Consider the following 27,101-nt stretch of genomic DNA (forward strand, 5'->3'; position numbering starts at 1 on the left):
CAGCATACATTCAATAAAGACATTTAGCCCTTTTTGGTGGTTTTGGTGGTGGGGGGCGGTCAGGGACCTGGATATTGGATAGGGGGCGCTGGCCCAAAAAAGGTTGAAAACCACTGATATACGTCCATCATGAGCAAAAAAATTAAATAAAAGGGAAGAAAGAAAAAAACCCAGCAAACACCCAGGATAAGACCAAGGAGGGATCAGAGGCAGCCTTTTTTTTCTTTTCTTTTTTTAATACCATATTATTAATAGCCGTATTATTGTTATTACTATTATTATTATTTGTCCTCTTCCTTGTCCTACAACCTCCCCCTCATTCCTGATGAAAAGTCTAGTTGCTATTATTATTGCTACTATGGTCCCACTTTATATTAAGCGGCTTTAAGTATTATGTACTTACATTTAAAAATATGTACTATGTACTTGTGTGGTATTGTAAAACACTTGTGCTGCTATCAAGGTGTGATACGGGTAAGGTTAGGGTAAGGTGTGGTGGTATGGGTAGGTTTAAGGGTGGGTTAAAGTGTAACGGAAGGGTCAACAGTGTAATTATAAATGTAATTACATACATTAATTACAGTTGTTAGTACATGCAGGTATTTTTAAAATATAAGTACAATGTAAAAACATGTATTTACACAAGTCTGTTGTATCAAATTATTAGTTTCAATGTTTCAAGTGTAAAACCACTTAATATAAAGTGGGGCCTTAATGGTCATTACATCAGTTGTATCTGTAAGATGTTCCTCCGTTAAGATATTTCCACTCACACACCCAGTTAAATTTGCGCACACACACACACACACACACACACACACACACACACACACACACACACACACACACACACACACACACACACACACACACACACACACTGCTGTTATGTATGTTTTGTGTGTTTATGTATGTGGCCTTGGTGTTTTTTGTTGCATCAGTCACCTGTAAGTATTTGATTGCATAAATAAAAAATAAAAAAATAAACCTGAGGAGAGTTTAAATTTCAACGATTTCATTGCTGTACAGATGAAGTACATTGCACATTGGCTACGTTTACATGCACAAGTTTTGTTTCAATCGGACTGAATTCATTCCGATTGATGAATCTGAATGTAGTGTTTAAATGAACGATAAAAAATTGTGTATTATACATTTTTCAAGGCTTGTACCTTGGAACCCATTTCATGGTTTGCGTTCTCGAGCCACCAGGCACCGTTTTGTGCAAATGAGCGGCGGGATTGCATTAAAGGTTTTCTGTTAGAACGGTGTCGTGTTAGCGGCCCCTAAGTTAATAACTAATGATCGTTGCGACGGAAGTGAATCAATCAAAACTAACTTTAGCTGGACAATAACTTTATTCTAGAGCTGCTGTAAAGCCAAAACAATCTCCGTTACTTTAATTTCCTATTATCTCTGTAAAGCTGCTTTGTAACAATCTATATTGTTGAAAGCGCTATATAAATTAAAGATGACTTGACTTGAACGCTAAACGTGATCGGGTTGATGAGCGCATTTATGAGTGAAGAATATCCACATGTTGCTTCTGCATGGAGTTCCGGAGACGAAACACTCTTCCTAGATCAACTTAACATGCTACATTTACAACGGAGCTTGACAGAAGATGTAAAAGTCACAACAGATCTTTCCTTTAGTGCACAATTTGTGTCTTTCAATTGAAAGACACATACAGTTTGATTTAAAACATCTATTATGTATTAAAGTTACTGGCTGTTTTAATTGCTCACCAAAGCTCTTTAAAAGAAAACAAATGTAGACGGTAGTAACTCTTAAGATGTTTTAGTAGGAATTTTTTTAAATTTCATTAGTGAGCAGGTGTTGACATGACTTTAAAGGGGTCATATGATGCGATTTCTTGTTTCCCTTTTTCTTTAGTGTGTTATGTAGCTGTTTGTGCATATATAAGATCTGCAGTTACAAAGCTCAAAGTCTCAAACCCACAGAGATATTCTTTGTAAAGCTTAAGGCTCAGCCACGTCTTCCTAAAACGCTTAGTTGAAACACTCCCCCACAAATCTACGTCAGTATGAGGGGGCAGAGTTTCAAATGTATACGCAAAGAAAGAAGGCGTAACTTTTATTCTTGCTGTATTATTGTTGCCGCCAGCACCGCCATATCGTGGAGACACTGTGTTTTTGTTTGGCCTTCCAAAAGAGAACACAATTATAAAACAGTGCATAAGCTTTATTTACAACACTGTTTCGGAACAGTACAACCGAAATTTTTCGGAGGACTGTTTCCAGAACCTGTGAGAGTACAAAGTCGGCTGTACACAAAGGCTGATTCTAAAAAGTGGGGCTTTGCAAGTACATTCTGGCACTTCTGACTGACAGACATGTATGAGACAACAACATGACATCATGACTTTGCGTAAACATACACGCCACTTTCAAGTCAAGTGGCGTGTTATCTATACGCATTTTGAGCTATCCGCGTGAATGTCCACGCCGAAATCTTTTGCGTGTATGTCTACGCCATTAAATGTCCGAGTTATTCCGCGTGTATGTGTACGCCGTTAAATGTCCGAGCGAAACGAAGCAAAATCTATATCTACATCTGTGGAGCGATATTTTTTTTCCTAGGATGGTAGGAGAACACTCATAAATGGTATTAACCCCAGTGACGGGTAGGTTTAGGGACGGGGTTGGGGTAGGTCATATATCTATACTATATACATAATACAGTAATATAACGTTAAGTCAAAGGCGTTGATAAACACGCTGAAAAGCGATTATGCGTGTTGATAGCACGCCAAAAATGGAAATACGAATTGGCGTGTCATACATACGCCATTTCATGAGATCAGTCTGGAGACAAGTATGTTTTCATATTTTAAGAATTTGCTACCGAATATTCAAACGCAAGTTGAGCAGTATAGAGTAGCGCTTGCTTGTCGTTTCTACGATCACAAATGCAGACATGGTTTTATGATTACATTTTGTTCTATCCCCGTAGCACAGCGCGACACATAAAAAGACAGTAGAATTCATTATAATCAGTAATTACGTCCTCAATGAAATAAAACCTTACCAATCTGATAAGATCCGGTCCAGTCGCGCTGGCGAAGTTGATCAATCAGCTTGGTCATCTGCATTTTCCGGATCAGATTCCGGCTCGAATTGATACGGTAGTACCGACATTATCACCTGTCATTATTGCTTTGGGAGCCGATGTTCCAAATATTTCCGTCACACGCTTAAGGTTTTCGGACCAATCACAATGCACTGGATCGCTGGCCAATCAGAGCACACCGCGCTTTTCAGAACAATGAGCTTTGTAAAAAATGTACGCCTTTCAGAAAGCCGGGGCACAGAGGAGCAACAATAAATGTACAGTATGTGTAAAATAATTACTTTTTTTAACCTAAAACCACATAAACATTGCATTAAACCAAATATGCAAAATAATGTTCTTTTTAGAACCATCATATGACCCCTTTGATATTGCTTTGTTCAATTAATATTTAGTGCCATTTGTGTTCAGGAATGTTAATATGTCAGTATAATAATATTGTTTTTAAGTGATGCTGTAATAACAATAACTACCAAACAGTAAACATGAAAAATGTATCTAGACCATTTTGTGTATTGTGTGTGTGTGCTTGCGTTTCCTAGTGTCTTAGATTGTCATAAAAGCTATGGAAGTCTTTTGGTATGACCTCCTTGAGGTCTTGGAGATGTCTGTATTTCATCTCCCTTATCTTTAGGCTCTCTGTATAGAGGGGAGTGACTGCAGGTGAGGCTGAGGTGGTGTGTTGTAGTTGCTGCTTTGAAAATGGAGTCCAATCAGCCGAGTGCTGGATCTTGAAGTCCATCGTGCCATTAATGTTGTACCTAATAATGTAAAAAAAGAAAGATTTGACAGTTTGAACACCACCATTATTATCATTATAATTTGTTTTGTATGTTAACTGTTTTTCAAAAACTAAATTTTACATTACAGATTTAACAGCAAATAAATGCAACATCATGATCTAAGATGATTTTAGTTTGATAGTTACAGTACCTGATTGCACTGATATCATGGACAGATGGGTCACCGAGTTTGATCCCTGGGTGGATAGATTTGCAGAGGCTCAGTTTGGTGAAGTCTTGGAAGAAGTTATGGTCCACATATTTGACTTCATAGAGGTTGGGCTTGGACCGCCCTGTCTTTATCAGAGCAACGTATTGAGCTGGGACATAAATTTCCTGGTTTCTCAGACGTCTCTCGATGACACTGTGCACTGAGTCACATTCCATCTCTGTATGGCCCTTCTCCAGGAACTTCTGAATGACTACCTTCTTCTTTTCTGTGGAAAACTTCAGAAGAGCATTGGCGAGCACAGAATTGCGGGTTCGGTCCTCACACCCATCAGTCCACAAAATGTACTTTTCATGCTCCTTATGCTCTGAGAGGTAATCCACGGCACAGGATGCAAACTCACTGGCAGACAGAGCTCCCTCACCTTCATGCCAGACATAGCAAGTAGTGTTGTCTGTAGACATGTCATAAATTGTAAAGTTGTGGACGGCGAGTTTTGCCTTATAGTAAAGAGCCGACACGTTCAATCTGGGACAGAGGAGGAGGGCTTGCAGATCCATGCAGACAACCATGGTCTTGTCACTCATATTTTTGTCCTGCAATTTTTCTGCACAGGCCTCTTCCTTTTTAAGAAAGTGAATCTGCCACTCATTGTCTGGCAAGTTACCAGCCTTGAAGGAGCAGCAAGTGTTACACTGGTCCTTCTTTGGATGGTAAAGACTCAGGTTCTGCTGCTTAAATTCTTCTGAGAGCATCTGCCTTGAGAAGGGTCTCAGCATCTTTTCCTCAGCAGCACGATGGTAGACTTTATACAGGTTCAACATGGACTGAAAGACAGGCTCCAGGTACTGTTTTGATGTTGACGACCTACAGAAGTGGGAAGGCACCTTAGGGAGATCCTGTAGAAAACTCTTCATGAACTCATAAGCCTCATGTCTGTGGCATGATGCTGCATTCTGCTGTGTATTTCCTGTGTCTTGCACCCAGTTAAGGGCAGACCATGCGCCTATTCCAAGTGTTGCCAAAAACAAACTCTTGCACACCCTCCTTCTCTGTCCATCAACTTTTAAAAAGAAAATAAGAGTAGATGACCTTCTTGAATTGTCAGACCCCCTTCTCCTTTTTACAGGGATGACATCTACCAAGCCACGAACATACATTTTTTTCTCTTCCCAGTTCATGTTCTCCCAAAAACATTTAAAAATGCTCTCCCTGTCTGCTTCTCCAATTGTACTGCAGTGAAGCTTGGAGGATTTCACACATGCAACCGACTGGCATCTAGGTCCCATCACCCGGGGCTCCATGTTAACCACTCCTTTCCTGCTCATCCCAACATAGGTTTGTCCCATCATTCTTCTCCTTTTCTGCACACACTTCCATTGACTTTTACCCTTCCTCTTTCTTCCTCCAATGGTATCATTCTCAGTGTCATCACAGGAATCTTAAAAAATACAACAACAAAAACATTAGTGTGTATTCTGCTGTGAAATATGCCCATCTATCCATTCAACACTAATTACCACTCATTATACAGTGAAATATCAATTCCTATTGAACTCATGAAACATTAAGATATTGTTCACTGTACGTGCTTCCATTTTAAATTCCTCTCTCTCTACACTCCCCAATGTCATTTCCTCATTATCTTTTTCTGAGCTGGGATAACCTCACCCTCTTTTTTGTTCTTACTCTCTACTTTGCGACGCATCATGCTTGTCACAAGACAGACCGCAGCCACAATAGCATCGTCTAATAGATGAAAAAAAAATCGTGACATTTTTATTCAAATATTCACAAACTTGTTAACTGTGTCATCAACTGACATGCCTGATATTCTTATTCTCAAATACTTTTAAGTAAATGTGTTTCATCATTCATAATGATTGTGGCAAGCAGGACGAGGCCGTGAGAGAATGGGGGCGTGATTGATGAATGACATCTGCGCGAAGGACCGGTCTCGTATCTCTCACCGAGGAGCAGAAGCAAAAAAGGAGGAGTGACGACAGTGAAGGACGAGAGTGGACCAGGCCTTGACTTCATGTTGCGTTTTATGTTTGGCGGCAGTCGTCCGTGAGGGGCTGCTGCCTTTACTTTCATTTTGTTGTTTATTGATTTTACGCTATTAAAGTGTGTTAAATGTTCACCGGTTCCCGCCTCCCCCTCCCCATAACAACGAACTGCGTTACAATGATCATGTTAGTTGGTCTATAACACGCCGCCATGTTAGTTTGCTCCGCAATTAAGAGAACCAGATCTGATGGTTTTACAACATTTAAATTCATCACTTTTCCCAAAATACATGAAAGTAAGTGGACAGTGAACACTGAATCGTTCTGATATGTGACAAGCTTCTAAATTAAGCGTGTCCGTCTCTGGCTCAGCGCCAGCCAAAATGCGGAAGCACATTTGAATTTAGCAGTTGATCACGTGATGCACTGAATGCTCTAACCAAACCAGTGAGAAAGCAAAGGGTTAAGCAAGAATTTAATTATCTAGCTAAACAGATAACAGTCCTGTAATCTAGGGGTGGGTAAAAATATCGATTCATCAATGCATTGCACTTATTTGTTTCTCAATTCAATATCGATTCATCAAATCCTATGAATCGATTCAGCCCACCGGCCAGTGGTGGCGCTGTGGGCAACACTCTGGTGAGAGCGTTCAGCGTTGTACAAGACGCGCTTTACCAAAACAGCAAGATGACGGACAGTAGCTGCACTCCGTTCAAACCTGCACCACCAACCAGGGACGTCGTTAGGCCTATTTTAGGGGGGCTGAAGCTACCCCAAAATGTTCCTAAGCCCCCCTAAATGATAAGAATAAAAATACGTCTCCGGGAGTCTCCCACATATTGATAGCGGCTCCCTGATGTCTGCAAATTAGTTCAAATCTCCCGAAATCTAGAGCTTGCGAGCTCCAAACCGCGTAGCGCGAGCACAACAGAGAGGAAGGGAGCGAGTCCTTGCGTGTGTGTGCGAATGTGAGCGCGTGTGCCTCACGAAGCGCATTTTTTTATGAGTATGCACATTTTGTGTTTGTTTACAATTTTTTTTATAACTTGAATGTATAGGAAGAAAGAAATATACTTTCGATTACAGTTACATGCACTTTAGAGGTGTGTTAATAAAGCACCTGTTTGTTACAGTTGTGGTTTGTATTCAACACATGTACAATATTGTACAGTTTGTTCTGCTAAATAAACCATGACAGGAAACATGCTGGGGTCAATTTGTTCTTAAACATTGGTAATACTGCACACATTATTTAAAAATATACTCAGGTACTTAATTACTTGTGTATTTACTAATTATTGAATCGATATCGAAGCTAATAAATCAATATCGAAGCGAAATCTAATCAAAATCTAATCGAATTGTGAAATTTCTAACAATACCCAGCCCTACTGTAATCTGATATTTTTCTAACATCAACACTATAACAAAATGTTACTTCTGCTGATGACAATCTTAAATGCCCCCTGAAATAAAATAAAAAAATGTTTGTTAGCTTTTAGTATGAATATGTTAGCCTTAAGGTTATGGCTGGTGTGTTGCAAAATGACAAAATTTGCATTTAGGAGATATAAGCTTTCAAAACTTACAGTCTCTCACTTCTGCTAAAATGACTTCAGCTTCTCATCACATCTTCTGTCCAATCAAATTCTCTCTAGAATCTGAAGTGCATGTACCCCTATTCTATGAAAACAACCTGGCCAAAGCAACGTTCACACGTCACGGAGCAATATGGGTTGGAGATGTGTGTTCGGTTGCTCAAACGCTCGAGTTTTATTCCGTTTTCCAACTGTACGTTGGTTAAGACTGAAATGGCTAGAATTAATTCACACCTCTAGTATTGAATCCAACGTATCATGAGCGCTCGGATTCGCTTCCATGGTGCTGTCAAGTACGACTTGCAGTCTGAGAGGTATATTAAACGCTACTGGCTATTTGAAAGGGAGAGGAGCCGTTCAATATGTCCCACCTTAGCTTCCTTTTTCAGTGAAATTACTTCAACGCATCATACAAAGCTGCGCGGTCCAAGGCACTTCAGTGGGCCTTTAAGTAACGATAAAACGAACCATAGGCTGGAACTTTAGTCTGATAATTTAGTCACAACACTAGCATACACAACTCTTTGAACTCTAAAACAGATTTACCTTAGAAGAAAGATCACTGCTTACCTTCAGCGCTGCTGTTCGTGGCACTTCAATTCAAAATGGGGCGGGGGGTAGAGCTACAAGGTTTTGTCGACAGCTTGAGGATCCAATGGAGTTATGCGGTTTAGTCACAAGCTCTTTTTAATAATTTCATTGATTACATATTTGTAAAACCCACAAACAAACGTAAAGGGGGACTAATAGCAATGATTTATGGAAAAAATAAAGATTACGAAATATGGAGATATGAGGTTTTCGCCCGACAGCGACGATATTTTATTGACATGTGTACTTACATTATCCTAAATGTTTTCAACAATGTTTAAAGGGGTGGTAAAACACGATTTCACTTTCCTAACTTTAGCTAGTGTGTAATGTTGCTTTTTGAGCATAAACAACATCTGCAAAGTTACAGCGCTCAAAGTTAAAAGCAAAGGGAGATATTTGCTTTTAAAAAATTCAATTTCTAAGGACTACAGCAAACGACCGGTTTTGGACTACACGACATTCCTCCGGGTCTGCTGACGTCAGCATATCCCATTATTTACATAAATCCCTCCTCCGAGAATACTTAAACGGGGCGAGGCCATTTTATATTGCTGTTTTGGAGAGGAGTTGTCGCAACGTCGTCAAAACGCTGCTGTTATTTTCATCCCGGTTGCAGGTCCACTTTGTTCAGCTTTCCATAGGGACGATGGAGTTAGGGATCAATGGTTCAAATTTATTTTTAACTCGGTCCCTCATAATTATGACCCAAATCTCGCTCTCTGTGCGGCACGTTACGGAGGAAAGCTTTCACAATCTTCGCGAGCTCAATGCATGATTCGCACATTGGCTTGTTCTGAAAGAGGGAGCAGTTCCAACTTTAAGAACAGAAGCTGTTGTTTACGGGGCCACAATCTGTAAGTATGATTTATTTTTCGTCATTGTGTTTTCCTGAAATAGTTCGTATTTTTAATTGTACGTTGTAGCAAGTAAGTAAACAAATGACAACGCTGTTTGGCTCTGCTGGTTTGTTAAATGCTCATTCATAGGCTACTTAACGTTATCCGACAAACACCTAACGTTACAAACTTTTTTTTTAATCTCAACAGCGAACTTAGAATTAGTGTAAATTATTCCTTGATTAGAGCTTTTATGTTTATCTACATGCTTGTTTATCTAAAGGCATGCTAAACATGGTTCTGTGTTTTATTTGGAAGCCGATGTTTAGTGTTCGTTTTGGGTTAATAGTTCTGGCGACAGATATTTGGCTACAATCGTTCTAAAAATACAAAAGTAACGGTGCCATACAGTCAGTAACGATCACTATAGATCTGCAGTCTTTACTCAAAAAAATCCCTTTGAGGGCTGTAGTATAATTTGTTAGAACGATTATATGAAATTCTTGTTTATGAAGCTTATTTTTTTGTAATTCTATAATTAGTACAATTAAATAACAGCGCATCTAAAAAGTAATGAGAGAACAACAAAAAACAAACCTTTCTGAAACGTAGTTTAACAGCCGTTCTTGAACAGGTTCTGCTTGATCATCTTCACTAATGTTTCATTGTTTATAAGGCCGGTTGACACACCGGCTGCGTGGCGTGTCCGTTTTTATTTCGTTAACAGGTTAGAGCTTGCAGACTGCCTGCGTGACAGACTGCTCAGGCGTGCGTGCATGCTAGAAATAGAACCGACGCCTATTTTTCACGCGACACGCAAGCGTTCCAGGCAAAATAGAATAGGAAAAGATGTTATATGTTATTTTGTACACGAATACATATTAATAAATTACATTTTGATGGTTGAAAGTCTAGGTTTTGACAAATTCAGATATAAATATAATTTAAAAATAAATAAATCATTATCAATTCTCAAATATTGCACCTGTCAATACAGAACGAAATATTCTGTAGTCTATTTTGCTGTCAATACTGCTGACAGTGTCTTTATCAGTAGGACTTATATTTAAGCTTAACATGAAGTAGGCTATATAGGGCTTCCACAACTCTCTCCCATATGTGGAACAAGGCTGATCTGTGTCAGCAGCGCTGCGTCAGACACGTTTCTGGTGTGCAAAGACACAGGCAGCTGACACGCAACAGAAACGCCACGCTTACGCCATGCACCCAGTGTGTCACCGGCCTAATACACCAAAGCACAAACTAGGCTACCGGTTAAGGTACGGGGCGTGACGTTTCCGGAGAACGTGCTCTAGACGGTTAGCGAATCACAACACACTGGGCCAGCTAATCAATCTGAGCCCATTGCGTAGTTTTGAGGGACTGGCTTCAGAGAACCAGGAAACCCTCAGACCGTTTTTACAAGGAGGGGCAGAGCAGTGTAGAATAAAGGTAAAACATATGAAAAATAATGAAATTTTTAAAAAACAAAGCATGAACACGTTACAGTGCACCCCACAAACACAATCAAGCCTTCGAAAAAATGTTTTTTACCACCCCTTTAAATCAAGAGAAATCAGCTATTTTAAGCAGTGTAATGGCCCGTGTCATAGCGTCGCCTGTCAATAACATCATATCTACGTAACCCCGTTTTATTCCCATAGAAAAAGCCAAAGACCTTTTAGTTTTATTAGACAGGTGAGCAACTATTTAAAAACGACAGAATTCATTTATCGACAGAAAACTAATCATTGCTATATAGCTCAGCATTGTCTTATTGTTTGAATCTTATGTAGACTTGTAGTTGATTTACTGCGAGTAATGTTTTTATAATGCCTTAAAGACAACACTATTTTGTCAAGTGGCAAACATAGCTCTATTTGTAGGAACAGTAATTTCTTCACCACACAATATATTTTAAAATTAACTGCATGCCATTTAGCAACAAGTCATCCAGCTTTTATTAATATGGTATTCTATTATCAATCTAGATTCCTGCAATGTGCAAGAAGTGTCTCCTAGCAGCCACGAGCGAACGCAAAGAGTAATGTAAACATAACTTTCAACACACTCAAATGTATTTTAGTATGACTGTTTTGACCAGTTAAAACAACACTGTGTTACCCACAACTTTAATTTGTTGAATAAAGTGACCTGTATGAGTGGTAATTCAGCACTTGTGGACATTTTAATAGAATGAATTAGTGAATTTAAGTGATCAAACGCAGTGAGGTGAGATGGTCCTCACTGCAGAACACAAGATCCAGGGGGCGGGGTTGGATCCAGATCCAACGCCTCCCACTATATAATACTTTGCCCCCACCAGATTAACCAGCATATTGGTAGGTTGCAGCCCGTGGTCGCCAACGTTTGCTCTTATCAATGTAAGTCTACATTTGATTAATAATATAGTCAAGACAGATACATAATTTAGTGCGCCCCTATAAGTAATGAACACAGTTAAATATATGTTAAAGTTTTGACAGTGATACTTTTGATAATGCCAAGACATATTTTACTAGTCCGCTATCCATTAACGGTGGGTCGTTAAAATAGCGCAAACCAGATAACATCTAACGTTAGCGCACACGTGTATAACTCTGCAGAGGTGGCCTATCTAGTTAGCTAAACTAATTAGCTTTGAAAAATACTGCTGGTATGTTCATATGTTTATAGCTAGGGTAAGCGAACATGTGGACTGTTGTCAGTCAGATAACACTGTGCAGTCAGAGTTGCCATGCAAGGAAGTCACACAATCTAATAGCTACTCATGAACTTAAGCTCATAAGATCTTGACTCAGGCAATAGCGTGAACTATTCATCAGTGATTCCTAGTAGTTTTTGCATACCTTTTTTAAAAGGTACATATTTTAATAAATATCTTAAGAAATTCAGCAGATTTTTGCTTGATTGGCTGGTTAATGATATCTGGCCTTGTATATTTTTGAATGTGTGTGATTTAAAAAAAAAAAAAAAATTCTCATGTGTACAGTTGTCACAAATTGGACTTTTCTCCACATCCTACAAGGCAGAGTACTAAAAGATGTACAGACTGGAAACTTGTAGGCAATGTGGAGATATACCAACGCTCCACTCCAGGTATGCATTGTTGGTTGTTGCCATGGACTGTTTTGCTTTCAATGATGAATTAAAACATTACAAAAATAATCAACATTGAAATATTTCCTTTCCTTGCTAACCCATAGTATATTTAGGTCGAGGAAGAAGTGGGGAACTTACAAAAATAATCAGTTAAGCCCCCCTTTTTTGGGCGGGTCTAAAATGGGGCTCGATGACACACTGGAGCCGTGAGCTCCTGGCCCCGCCCCTACTTGATGACGCACTAGAGCCACTGAGGCTTGCTTCTCCACTAACAATATAAATAGAGCACATTCGCATCAGTTTGCCGCTCAATCGCGAGTTACTGTCAGTACTATTATAGTTACTACAGCTTACAGTTTGCTAGTTATGTCTTCGTCACGGAAATGCGTACTACCTGGATGCGATCATGTACGAAACAGATCGGTGTCCTTATTTAAATTTCCTAAAAGCGATCACATCAAGAAGAGGTGGATTAATTTTGTGAAGAGCCACCTTGATAGAGAGCTGAGGATCACCACCAAAACCTGCCTCTGTAGTGATCATTTTACACGGGATAGTTTTATAAACTTTCGTCGGAGACAACTGGGATTCACTGATAATCCGCTGTTACTGGTGAATGGGGCCGAACCAACTATCTCCTGCCTTGGCCTTCATCCTCCCGTCGCGCCGACAGCTGGTGCCATCATCGGTAGTGCGTGCCCACCAATGACTGTAAGTTTGTGTGCTTATGTTATAACGTTAATTAACCTAATAAGCTGCTAGGAGCATCCTTTCCGGCTGTAGCGGGTGACAGTTGAGTGTGGCAACAGCAGCTTTACCACGAGTGGGCGTGGTTTCAGCGCAGCCAGTGGACACGCCCCCAGCGTTTGAGACCAGAGACTACTGATCATTTTTTCAAGATTTTGATAGCTTATTTTATGTACTTGCCGGCTTTCTTTATCATTCAAATTTGGCTGGGTAGCTAATAACACATTTTTCTGTGAAATGACAAACTCAGAACACATACTTCTTTTTTTTTTTACTCGTTTTACTAAACGAGACAAATTATGCTGTTTCCTGTTTGCAATAAGAGGGTTTTTCCTGCATTGAAATTTTTTTAGCACCCGCCAAAGTGCATTTTTGTCCCGCCAAAGTCTTATTTGACCGGTGAGTAATGTAGATGAACTGCTGTGCTTGTGACAGGGCGCATGTTTAACTGAAAGAACGAGCACAGAGAGAGAGAGAGAGAGAGAGAGAGAGATTTTTTTTGATTTTTCAAAATTACTTTTATTACAATAAAAAATACCAACCATTAAAACATTTTTTCACAGTTAATCAATTTTTACGAACTTAAAGCAAAACACAACTCTCCGTTTACAACTGAGCACAAGGCTTCTCTATAACACCATATAGATTCAAACTTCAATAAGTTATTCATTACTTTATAAAATCGAAAATCAACAACAATTCTAGACTTCACCATTACTTTAAACACTCGTACCACATCACTATCATTCTTTTGTTCCATATGATTTCTCCTACTAATGTATATGGCCATTTTTGCTTTTCCAAGTACAAAGTTCAACAGCTGACATTCACCACTTTTACTTTTCACATACTTAAAACCACAAATAAAAGTCTGCACAGAAAACACTTCATTAAAACAATTAAAAATTGTTTTTAACTTATCAAACAACGGCTTTAGCCTAAAACAATAAGCAAAACAGTGGAAAACAGTCTCTCTGTTTGAACAAAAAGGACAATCATGACTTGATTCAGAATTTAAAACAGAGACGAAAGCATTGACTGGGATAGTTCCATGTAAAACCCTCCAATGAATGTCAGCTGTTTTTTTAGTTAATGGTGGCTTATATAACGCTCTCCACTCTGGTCTAACACCTTCATCCAACCTCAGAACATCACGCCAAGGTGTGTCCATTTTTTGATGTAAACCTTTTTTGTTGAAAAACTTTACACAAGCCTTATATAGCTGTTTTCCATTAACATCATTAAAAACTAAACACATACTCTTCAATTGTAAGAAGATTCCAACATGATCATTTAAACTGGGAGATATAACAACTTTAGGAAAGGAATCCAACTCATTAGGACAAACAAGTCCTTCACAATAGTCTTTGAGCGTATTCGACTCCTCAGATGTAAGAACAGATCGCAACCTCTGTAATATTTGAGTCATTGTTCGAACAGATTTCATCTTCAAACAAGCAGTCACTTCCTCAGCGTCTGCAAGTTCAGCTCCCACCAAAGTTACAAGTCCTTTTAAAGTTGTGATTCCAGCTTGAATAAGAAGTTCAGTAAATATGCTGCTTGTGCTCATTACATCCAGTCTCGCACCATATATCAGCGGTTCTTCCAACAACCAAAATAAGGAGTTTGTATTTTCAGACTTCTTTACATTAAAACAACTCCAAACTTTAAAAAGATTTTTATAGAAAACTGGTAAACATGAAGTGTCAATCTTTTTAGGATCCATTAAAAACAAGGATTTGCTGAGGTTCATCTCTTTAACAGATTTCAAAATGAGACTGGTTACTGTACTCCAACTTGCATTTTCTGAGCTTATCAAAAAACTCTGCAAAAACTTCAACCGAAATGCAGCAACTCTGCTTTGCAGATGGACCAGCCCTTGTCCACCTTCCTCTTTTGGTAAATACAAAATGCTTTGTATTACCCAATGTAATTTGTCCCAAAAGAAATCGACCAAAATTGATTGTATCTTTGCCAACAAATAAGTTGGTGGATCGACACAAGCCAACCGATGCCACAAAAAAGATGCAACCAAATTATTTATTATAATCACCCTTCCTCTATAAGACATAGTTGATTTCAGCCACTTCCACTTATCCAACCGTCCTTTTATCTTCTCAATCACTCCTTCCCAGTTCTTCTGCACAGTCACTTCATCACCCAGATGCACCCCCAGATATTTAAAACCATTTTTATTCCATATTAAACCACCTGGTAGATCTGGCGTTTTTTCTTTCCATTTTCCCAACAACACTGCATCACTTTTTTTCCAATTGACTTTTGCAGAAGAAATAGATTCAAAATCATTGGCTATTCTTATTAAACTTTGTATGTCTTTATGGCCTTCAATCATTACAACAATATCATCAGCATACGCAGATAACTTAATTGCATTATCACATTTTGGAATTACTAAACCAATCAGCTCTTTTCTTAATTTATTTAAAAAAGGTTCTATTGCCAGTGCATACAGCATTCCGGACAAAGAACAACCTTGTCTGATCCCACGCTTAACCTTAAAAGGAGCGCATAAGCCACCATTAAACTTCAACACACCCTCAATGTCATTATACAAAGTCTTGATTTTATCACTAAAAATAGAATTAAAACCGAAAGCTTTCAAAACTTTCCATAAATAATCATGTTCAACACGATCAAAAGCTTTCTCTTGATCGATGGAAATCAAGCCTGCATTTAAACCAAATATTTTGACTACTTCAAAAATGTCTCTAACTAAAGAAACATTATTGAATATTGACCTGCCAGGGATGCAGTAAGACTGATCAGGATGTATAACCTCTTCTAAAACCTTTCCAAGTCTTGTTGCTAACACCTTCGAAAGGATTTTATAATCACAACACAACAAAGAGACAGGTCGCCAACTTGTTATTTGAGTTAAATCACCTTTTTTTGGTAAAAGAGTGAGAACTGCTCTTCGACAGCTTAAAGGTAGACATCCTTCAGTTAAACTAATATTCAAAACTTCCAATAAATCCTCACCTATTATACTCCAATAAGACTTATAAAACTCAATTGGAAGTCCATCTATTCCAGGAACTCGACCACATTCCATGTTTTGAAGATTCTTATACAACTCTTCCAAAGTTATGGGTTTATTAAGATCCTCATTAGATTCTACAGAAATCTGAGGTAAATCTCTAAAAAAAGATTGTTCTATACACTGATCTTCTTTGGACTCATTTTTATACAACTTTTCATAAAAACGAACTGCTCTCAAACGCATTTCAATTGGATCTGAAAGTAAAATCCCACTCTCAGATTGTAAAACGTTAATAAAACGTCGTTGCCCATTTTTCTTTTCTAACCCAAAGAAAAATTTGGATGGAGCATCCATCTCATTTGAGTTTTGAAAACGTGATCTTATTAATGCTCCTTGTGCTTTTAACCCCAACAGATCCGATAAAGCAGATTTTTTATGTTTAAAGTCATCAATAAGGTCTTGATTTCCAGTTTGTGTTGAACTTTGAAGTCTTAAAACTTCAGCTTCTAAAATCTGAACAGATCTAGTCAATTCTTTAGTGACATTCAGGGTGTATTGTTGACACAGTTGTTTTATTCGAACTTTTCCAAACTCCCACCAGTTCTTTAAAGATTGAAAATCATTCTTTTCCCTTCTAAAATTAATCCAAAAACAATCTAAAATTTCTTTGAAATGACTATCTTCTAAAAGAGTGGTATTAAGATGCCAATATGCACTATTTGGTTTAACAGAATTCATAGAGATTTCGTATCCTATTAAACTGTGATCTGAGATACCAACCGGAGAAATAAAACATCTTTTAAAAATATTAAGATGATGTTTAAAAACATATAACTTGTCTAACCTTGCTAATGATAACAAGTTATCACGAGCATGCACCCAAGTATATTGTCTAACATCTTTATTAAAATTTCTCCAAACATCACTCAAATCATGCGTTTCAATCATTTGAATGAGTCTCCTGCGTGATGGCATATGTGGCTCAATATGATTTCTGTCTAAACTGCTTACAGCACAATTAAAATCACCCCCCAAAAACAAGTATTCTTCCCCTTTACACTCTTCCAAAGTTTTACAAAGAGTATCTAAAAAACACATTCTTTGTATTGGTTGACTTGGGGCATAAATACAAATAAAAATAAATACAGAATGCTCAAAGTTCGCAATCACTTTTAAAATTCTTCCTTTAATAATCTCCTCCATTTTAAATGAACTGGGAACAAAGTTCTTATCAAATAAAATACCAACACCACCACTGAGGGAAGTATTATGGCTTAAAAAGGATGAACCATTCCATTCTTTGAGCCATTCAACAGCATTTCTATCATCACTATGGGTCTCTTGCATGAAAAAAACATCAATTTTTTTCTGTCTCACTACCTCATATATTTCCAATCTTTTCCTTACATCTCTGGCTCCATTCACATTTAATGAGGCAATGCGAAATTCACCCATTGCTTGGAATAAGATTATCCATAAAAAGCTGAGTAAGAGACAGGTCCCATGCATCATTAAATTAGTCTTCATTATCGCCATTAGTCAGTTGATTTTGAACTTTGGTGACAAATTTCTTAAGACGATACACTTCTTTATCTAAGAAACATCCTTCAGTCATTGAACTCTTAGTCACTTCAACAAATCTTTTAAGATTTGGAAAGTAATCAACGACTTGTACACCTCTCAGATTTTTTGTCACTCTTAAAAAGGACTTGATTTTTTCAGTGCTGCAGTCGTGACATGGCCAATCACTCTGAGAACACATTGAAGCAGTGGAATCAGAAGAGTCACTCTCACTTCCAGCACCCTGGTCAGATTCACTGGCCTGTGCTTTTGTTTTTCTTACTTGTTTATTAACAATACAATCGCTTCTCATCTTCCTTTTCAGGGGTGTTTTAAACAAGCTTTGATCTACTTCCATCAATAAAACATTATCCTGCTTATTCGGACTTTCAGCGGCAGAATCAGCATCGTTCATCTGACTCACTGGAACCGACTCACTGTTCTCATTAGACTCATTTTCCACCGAATCTAACTGTTCAGTGACCTGTTCTTCAATTACATTTTTTCCATTTCTTATTTCGACTGCAGGCTCCTGATTTACCCCAACATCAGTAGAGCTTAATTTATCAGCCTCTTTAGAATGAACCACTTCACGCTGTACACCCGAAGGCCCCGGTTTATTGACATTCGCGTTCACGTTACCGGTCGGACAAGCACGAATCTGATGACCCGTCTTTCCACATCCAAAACACCTCATAGAGTCAGTCGACACAAATACTGTGTAATCAAAATCATCTATTCTGAATTTCAAATTCAGATCAAGTTCATTCCCATTGTTTAAAACCATGTAAGTAAATCTTCTAAAGGAAACAACATGTTTCAACAGTTCAGACTTGCTAGCAATAGCGATCTTCTTAACAGGTGAAACAAGTTTACCAAACCGCGAAAGTTCTCTTACCAACACTTCATCCTTGATAAAAGGTGGAACATTGGACAAAGTCACCTTTTTAGCTGGTGTGGACAGGGGGAGTACAGATGCAAATGAACCCCGCAATTCAATGCCCTTTACCACTACCTCATTTGCCTTTTCCACTGTGCTCAAAAAAAGTACAATTGCATTGTTCATCTTTGAAGCAGCCAAAACGCATGCATGCCCAATCACATTTCCAACAGCTAAACTACATTCCTCTGCAGTTCCCGCCGCCACGATTTTAACTCCATGCCGACGCGTGAGGGAATCTAAAACTCCACCTGTGGGAGCCGCCATGATGTACGAAAACACCGGCGTAAAACGCCCTAAACCAAATTTATCACCCAGTCGCAACACATACAATTTTAACAAAAACACACACAAACAAAAACACCTACAACATAAAAAATAGAAGTTTGAAAAAGAAGCCACAGCGGGCACAAACACAGCTCGCACTCACCACGCACTCCACACTCTCACCTTCGCTCGCACATACGCACAGAGAGAGAGAGAGAGAGAGAGAGAGAGAGAGAGAGAGAGACCCCGCGCGCGCACTCTCTCACTTCTGAGCCAGGCGAAAGTGTAAACAAGACTTCACCATCTCCACACTAAGCGCTATCTTGCTCTCTCTCCCTCACACATATTAACCAAAATAAATTGACACGATGTTAAAAGGTCGGAAGACCAAAGTTTCATGTGGAGATTTTGTTTTCCTGAATTACCGCTGGGTGTGAATTGTGCTAAAAGTTACCTTATCTTCTCTGAAAAGCATTCCGCATATTCAGCTGACATAAAACAACCATTTAAGTAAATGAAAAAAACGATCCAGTGATGAAATGTTTTCTTTGTCGACACAAATCTTGTGGGATGTCCATGTCCTAACTGCTGGGATAATCACACAACGCGCATGACACGTCCAATTTGCAAACTAATGACTCATTTGTTGAACCGATTAATTTAATGAACGGTTAAAACGACTGATCTTTCCGACACTGAACTCACCAGACGTCTAAATCAGTGTATAACTAATCGGTAACACTTTACAATAAGGTTCCATTTATTACATAAAAAGTAAAGTTTGCTTACTCAAGGGTAAGCTATAAAACAAATAAAAACACTTTCTTTTTTCTTGCTGAAAAAGCATATGACTATTTTCCTCAGTGCTATCAGAAATTGATAAGAGAATCGTTAAAGAATCGGATCGATAAGCAGAATCGTCAGTGGCATTGATATTGATAAAATCGTATCAATTCCCATCCCTAATAATCATTGGTGGAAAAAACACACATTTTTTCTACTTGATTTAATATTACTCAAATAAAAGTAGAAGTGCCTACTTTGAAGTATACTTAAAATACTAAGTATATTAATAAGGGTAAAGGATCAGCCAATCAAAGAATATACTTTTTAAGAGATATTTATTCTTGCATGCATCAAGGAAACACAGGCTTATCAGGGAAGGTGAAATGTAAGAATCTTTATTAATTTTTTTGTTTATGTTTTGGAGTAACATCAAATGTTTCTCCAAGTGAAAAAAAAATAGAATAAAATACTTGGCCTATCCCCACCACTATACCTAATTAACGGTGCACAATGTACAAACTACAGTGTTAACAATTTAAAACGTTATTAAATAAATAAATTTGTTTTCAGCAAGTTTATTTTCTGTCAAAAGAATAACTATCTCTAGTTACTACTCAATGCACAAACGATAGAGCAACAGCATGAGTGTTGGGAATCTGTCGACCAATCAAAATGCAGAGGGAGGAGATCCAGCAACCACTGAAGGAGGTGGACATTAAACATCACTTTAATTGTAAAATATGCACAAACAAGAAACGAAAGGAGTGCCAGCGGCTCTGCTTCATACCACAGTAATTCATCATCCATGAACGTTATTTCTGCCTGAGTCCCATCGGATTGTTTTACATCGGCTGAGGTGGTGAATACAACAACTCCCATGATTCCACGCTCATTCATGGCATCATCAAACTACGCCTTTGTTATTGTCCTAATTAAGTGACCTCTAGTGGCGAAACTTGCATAGTGTGCCTTTAAAAGAAGTAAAGTCATTTTTACAAGACACTGGTTTGATACAATGAGCAATTTTGACAATGAGAAGAGAAAAAAAAATCCCTTGTTGACAACAGATGTAAAGCTGATCACTCACATTTCACAATTTGCTTTATGGAAAATAAATGTTTTTAGATACTTTTGTATAATTCAGTGGTAGAAATGAACGTTCTTCATGGTTTCCCATTCAGAAGTTGATATTGGGTTTAATGTTACACAAATTGTTACCTTTTACGTAAAAAATAGGATCTTCTCAGAAGGCAGCATAAGTATTTGCCCTGTCGTGTGATCTCAACATGTCTGACCACTTGAAGCAAACCACTCCATGCTAACTAAAACCGCTTTAATTAGGACACTCGAATGACATTCTACAAAAATAAAATGTATTTCTGTAGAGCTGGACATTTTAATAAAGATCAAATCACTGAATTCAGCTTTGAGAATGAAACCAACCTGTTTGTTCCTCAGTTTCTTCTCGTTTCACACTGAATGTTTCTTCAATCTTCATGTCTTCACTCTCTTCTTTAATTAACATCATCTTTGTTTGTTCCTCAGTATCTTCTTGTTTCACACTGCTCACTTCTTCAATCTTCATTTCTCCACTCTCCTCTTTAATAAACGCCATCTGAGGTGGATCTCAGCAGGAGTTTTTCTGTGTGTTTGGACATATTGTCATATTTAAGATGAGAACAATTGACAAAGAATTGGCCAATTGACATGGCTAATGGCCTGATTAGTCAAACAACAAAAAACACTCAAAGTTAGCGCTGCAAATTAATAAAGGAACAAAATGTATAGCCTATATTATTTACATTTGGTATTTAATTGTAGATTACAGTTAAATTACAAAATTTGGTTTGTTAAAATTGTCATTACACACTGTTTGTTTTATCGTTACATTTTCACTGTTTGGTTTTGACCAGCATGTCTCGACAGCGCGCGGTGGTTCGAGCGATTCGACTCAGTGAATCATTTTGGGAAGCATTTGGTTCAATTGAGTCGGAGTTTCAAAAAGCTCAGTTTTTTATCACTACTTGCCAGTGACGGAATTCGTGTTTATGATGTATTCATTCACTACATAAGGAGAGAAATGAGACGCACCTTTTCTGTTACTCATGAATCATGTGTGTATGCGCTTTACTCACAAAAAATATCTCAATATCGTTAAATCAAGATTTAGAATATTACATTCAATAATAAATAATCGTTGTGCATCACGTATAAAAACGATAAACTTGACCAAACATTTAGCATTGATTAAAACAACGTAAATCTTAAAACCACTAACCTTTCTTCAGTCGAATCACAACATATGCATGATCGCGGCGCAGCCTTATTACGTCACATCTCCATACCAAAATAAAAGTCGCGTTCATACCATAGATTGCTCACACGCTACTGTGAATGTAGTAACTAATGAAAGAGTGAGAGATTTTTTCGGCTGCAGAAACCATTTATACCAGATATCAGCATTGAAATAGAAATAGTAATACATTAAATAATAAACATATTATTTTTTTTATTTGTATTGTGTGATTTACCAATATATAAAACCATGCAAATCATTTAGCTAAATATTAACCTGTTTTCTAAGTACTTTAAGTGTCTCTTTCAACGTTTAGAATGTGGTAGTAATGTAGGGGAGACCTGCCTGTTTGAAACCTTTTTATTCTGTGTTTTTGGTAAGAGTAGTTAGGTAAAGTTTTTTTTTCTTTATTATAGGTTAGTTACATTTCTATTTAATTTTCATTAGATTGGTTTTGTTATATATTTTGGGCCTTGGGTCTTTCTGATGGAAAATACCACTTGATTGTTTTTTTTTTGTTTTTTTTCAGCGAATCATACCACTTTGTTGTTACTTTCTTTTGTTTGGGCTGTGGGCCTCTTTATTGAATTCTACTATTTTATTGTTACTCTCTTCTGCTTTTTACAATAAATGTATCTTCTAAGTTATAGTGTTTTCCCTGCTCCTTTTGGTTTGCCTTTAGTATTTTCTTTTATATATTATATGTCTTACTCCTAGGAGACGTAATAAATTACTTTGTTACGCTAGGCGACATTCCTCTTGTTACTTTATTTTAACGCAATACAAGTTACGAATTCCATAGTTTATTCCAAGAGCGCGGTCTCTTTTTTTTCTGGGCCATGAGCGATGCTCCATTCACAAATTATTCACTCTTTCAAGTCGATTATGTTCAAAGACTTGATGAAAGCCTAAACCAAATTTTCTGAGATTTTAACAGAGGGTATGCGTGTTGAACACCATTGAAGACACTATTAAATCTGTTATATTTAACAGCAGGGTGAAGAGTTTTCTAGATCAGAGAAAAAAAGCCTATTGTGTGTAGTAAATGGTGTCTAGGGGATGCGGAGGCACGTGCGCTGTTACAATCATGCCATTTTTGCCGCGCACACCTTTGGGCTCATGCAGACGCGTCGAGTTTAAACAAGGCTTTACGCTTTAACCAGCTCAGCCACAGTAACAGCTCATAATAGCCATCTAAACTTTTACTACCCTGTTAGAAAAAATATATAGTTGCATAGTTTCATGTGGTTCTTCTCCCTCGCTGTATTATGGGTTTGCTATGTGGGGAGAAATGCGTTTGTGAGACAATCAGCTGATTACTATTATTATATTATATATTAAGACCCTTGATCCTCATCTGACTATGGCTTTGTAACTTTATCCATGATGTGGTTTATAATGGACTATGGTACAGAAACAGTGACAATGTTACACACTCTTGGCTTACTGTGGCTATTCTCTGCTGTCTCAGACGACGATATTTTTGTCCCGATAAAGCAACCGTAGCTTCTTCGAAAGGGAGGGGTGAGCAGTGGGCTGAGCCCTTAGTGCAACTCGCAGCCGAACTGTTAGATGTCGCTAAAAATCACACACTGCACCTTTAAGTACAAGGAAAATTACAGACTTAAAAATATACTCATAAAAGTACAAGTACACGAAAAACTACTTAATTACAGTAACGTGATTAGTTGTAATTCGTTACTTCATCTTAGTATCATCTTATGCTTGAAGACAAAACACACACATCACACACTGAATCGCAATGTGTGTATAGGACGATGTCTACAAAGTCATCAATAATTTGTTTTGCTTATGAAAATCATAAAGAATTTATTTGCAAGACATCCGATAAAAAGAAGCACTAAGCGAATTGCAAATTTTGCAAATCAACTCTTACTGATGTGTCTGAAACTACTTAAAATTTCTACCAACATGTTCAAAGAAATCAAAGAAAGGTAAGTTGCTTATAATAACCTTTAATACTAACCTAAATCCAAATACATTATTAGGGCTGGGCGATATGACGATATGATATGCAATATGATGTTTGGTTTTGGCGGATTAGATCTGTTACGCTGCTGCCGCTTTTATTAGGGGCTTTCGCACCGGAGGAACCAGGAACTATGAAAGATTTTAGTTCTAGGAACTCCTTTTGGAGGATCTAATTTAGCTCCTACTTCAGAGTCAAGTCTAAATCAGTACAATAGGAACTACTAGTGACGCTAGGGTTCGCTGATTGGCCGAACGCACGCGAAACACCAGCACTCGCCATTTTTAAAAAAGGTTGTGTAAATACACAGATTATAGCCTATATATTTACCCCAGAAACTAACTACACGAACATGGAAAACAGTGATAGATAGGCCTCTTAACCTTTACGCTGAGGAGAAAATCCAACGCAACTTTTAAGGGGACCAAGAGAAACATAATCATGTATTTCTGCTCAGCAACACTGGACATCAACCACACGACATACACTAATAACTTTTCATTACTGTCTACTTATGTATAACAGTTCTATCTAATAACGTAAAGTATTAGACAGGACTGTTAGACAGATCATAAACTAATGAATACGGAGAAAGTCGTTTTCAGCGCCTTCAAAATAAAAGTCACAACCACAAGTGCGGCTTTACTGGCAGTGCGAATGCAACCAGGATAACGTTCCTAGGGTAACCATTAGTTCTCGGGGAACCATTGTGGTGGCTAGTTCCTAGAACTATCCGGTGCGAAAGCCCCTATTGTTATTGTTGCGGCAGAGCAAGTACGGGACCGCCAATACAAACATGACACGCTGCTGTGAGCAAGTAAGACATGCTGCTGCTGTACAATATAACGTACATGAATTACCCCCCAACAGAGCAGGCTGCATGATATTTGACAGTACAATACAAGCCGAGTGTACTGTACATCATAAATCCCCCACCCCCAGCAGATCTACAGCCAAAACATATTTATTCCTGCTGTTCCTAAGAGCCATAGGAACGCGTGTATGCTAGCTATGTGTGCCTGGCCCTTTAGTTTTGAGTATGAGAAATGGGGCATATGCTTGGTCTAGGTGGACAAGATCTGCCTACGCAGTATTCACCCAGGAAGATCTAGCCATTTGACATGTGGGCTGCCATGAGATCCATATAAGACTCATGAAGCAACTCGCAGTGTAGCCCTGTGTGTACTAGTGCCCCCCCCCCCCCCTTCTTATTTAAGGGGTGTCCCCAGTGGAGGGGTATTCAATTATACCCAAGAGGTCTGGTATATCAAAGAGGTCTGGTCTCTATATTTCCTTCCCATCGGAGGTCCGGACAATACTTTTTTGGAGCATTTATACATTTCCATCGAGGCAGCTCATAGTCTACTTTGTAAAAGAAAACAAAATTCTAAACACTCAAAACAGACATCAAAGATGAGAATCCTGGGTCCAGAGAGCCAAAACAGGGATGTCCAATAATTTGTACAAAAATTTACCAAAAAGGTAAATAATTCTCTTAACCCTCTAGGGTACTTCGGTCACTTCTGACTGGAATTATAAAAAAAAAAAAAAATTGAAATCGTAGCTTCATGGCAATGGTACGAAACTTGGTGACTTTTATGGTACTCTTCTTGCCCAAGAACCCCTGTCCAAAATATGCAGGTTTTCCCGCGGATGGGTCGGTTCCCCCCCTCTCGAGGCTGCCCAGCCCAAGTGTTTAGTGGACGTTGTGTGTCCCGCATTCCGCAGAGAGAGAAAATCTCTCTGAACCCCGGCATGCCGCCCCTAGTGTGTCCACAAGGGGGCGCCATTGCATCACAAATGAGCCAGCTGGGCTTACACAGCTCCGCTGCGATTCGGGTGGGTATGCTCGCCAGTCACGAATGGGCGAGGCAAGATGTTTCGGCTCCCGAGTGGGTGATGCGTACAATAATGCAGGGTTACAGACTTTAGTTTGCTATGAAACCCCCGCATTTCAATGCCGTTCTCTCTTCACACACAGAAGAGAGCGCCTCACACATTCTGAAAGAGGAAATATCCTCCCTCCTAGACAAGGCAGCGATTCAGTTGGTGCCCCCCAATCTGATAAATCAGGGATTTTATTCTCATTATTTCCTGGTCCCAAAGAAGGACGGCTCTCTCCGTCCAATCTTGGACCTCCGGGTGATGAACAAACATTTGAGGAAATACAATTTCAGAATGCTAACCCATGGCTCGCTCGCCCACGCCACAAAACAGAACGACTGGTTCACATCGGTCCCCCTAATGTAATTAATTGGTTATCAAATGGTTTGTTCTTCCAGCAAACTGACCACTTGATCTTTTATCAAATCGCAAAAGGCTATCATTTTATAGACTTTCAAGAGAGACTGTTCTTCTTGGCCATGGAAAACTTCTCTCTCTCTCGTTCTATAACAAATACTGTTTAAGAATCAGCAACTTTTAAAGCACGTAGCTTTGATCGGACATTAAAGGGACTTAAATATGAGCACAAACAGAATCAATAAATGAGTGTATATGGTTTTAATAAAGTAAATACTACGTATATCGGTGACTAAGATTACAGGGAATACAATGTATATACAATACAATAAAACAATGAAACAATGAAAGTCAGAGAGTGATAGAAAAAGGGAGAAGAAGGGTTACAGAATGGCACATTACCTGGACAAAAACCATTGAGAGAACCAACAAGGAAAACACAATCTCCCTATAAACAGGGGTTTAACAAATATTAATGCTTTGAAAACTCAATAAACGAATACTTGCAAATATAACTCTCTTGTGCTGTTGAGAAAGCGTGCCTTTGTGTTTGGCCTCAGAGGTTGAGCACGTGTTCTTTCGGAGTCCTTCTGAGCTCTTCACGTGAGAGGTCCGTGTTGCAGGTAAAGTTGCCAGATGATTCAGGCTAAGTCAATTTCACTCGTTGGTGGAAATGAACAAAGGAGAATCCGAAAATGTAAAATAAAAACTTGAAGAAAGAAACAAACAAAACAAACGAAGAGTAGGCTTGAAGAGCCTTGAAGAGGTTCATGAAGGGATGAAGAAGGTAAGACATAGTGCTAAGAGTTTACTGGAAGAGAGTAAGAGAAGTTTGGCGCGTCTCTTTAAAGGAATTCGGTTCAAGCCTCCTCAGGAGCAAATTGACCAATGACATTCGGCAATCTGTGGCGGGAAAAGATTTCTTTGCTTCTTCTAACAACCTAATTTGCATGGTTTATGGGAGTGACAGAAACGTGGTCAGAATCATTTAAAAAGATAATACACATTGTAAAATACATTTTACGGTATTTTCATATACATATATGGCTTGGTCAGCCCCAGGGGATTCTGTAGGTATCAAGAACTG

General features: G+C 38.4%; 1 protein-coding gene across 1 annotated transcript; it reads right to left on the minus strand.

Moving 5' to 3' along the window:
- Window positions 1–998: 998 nt before the first annotated feature.
- On the minus strand, window positions 999–21,848 carry LOC143741582 (uncharacterized). Its single transcript, XM_077233847.1, has 4 exons — window positions 21,766–21,848; window positions 20,931–21,129; window positions 4,027–5,485; window positions 999–3,854 (listed from the first exon to the last, which is right to left on the minus strand). Exons 2-4 carry the CDS (start codon window positions 21,100–21,102, stop codon window positions 3,632–3,634), a joined length of 1,854 nt encoding a protein of 617 aa, XP_077089962.1. The 5' UTR covers window positions 21,103–21,129; window positions 21,766–21,848; the 3' UTR covers window positions 999–3,631.
- Between the last annotated feature and the right edge of the window lie 5,253 nt (window positions 21,849–27,101).

This window comes from Siphateles boraxobius, unplaced genomic scaffold (assembly GCF_051911475.1).
Source record: "Siphateles boraxobius isolate OS27281-9 unplaced genomic scaffold, OSU_SipBor_1 19, whole genome shotgun sequence".
NCBI lineage: Eukaryota > Metazoa > Chordata > Actinopteri > Cypriniformes > Leuciscidae > Siphateles > Siphateles boraxobius.

Excerpts from the sequence above, each read along its gene's own strand:
- LOC143741582 (XM_077233847.1), bottom strand. The coding sequence starts at position 21,102 with ATGGCGTTTATTAAAGAGGAGAGTGGAGAAATGAAGATTGAAGAAGTG. Across the intron at positions 5,486-20,930 it reads AGAAACTGAGGAACAAACAG|ATTCCTGTGATGACACTGAG; the intron begins GTTGGTTTCATT and ends GTATTTTTTAAG. Across the intron at positions 3,855-4,026 it reads CATGATATCAGTGCAATCAG|GTACAACATTAATGGCACGA; the intron begins GTACTGTAACTA and ends TTACATTATTAG.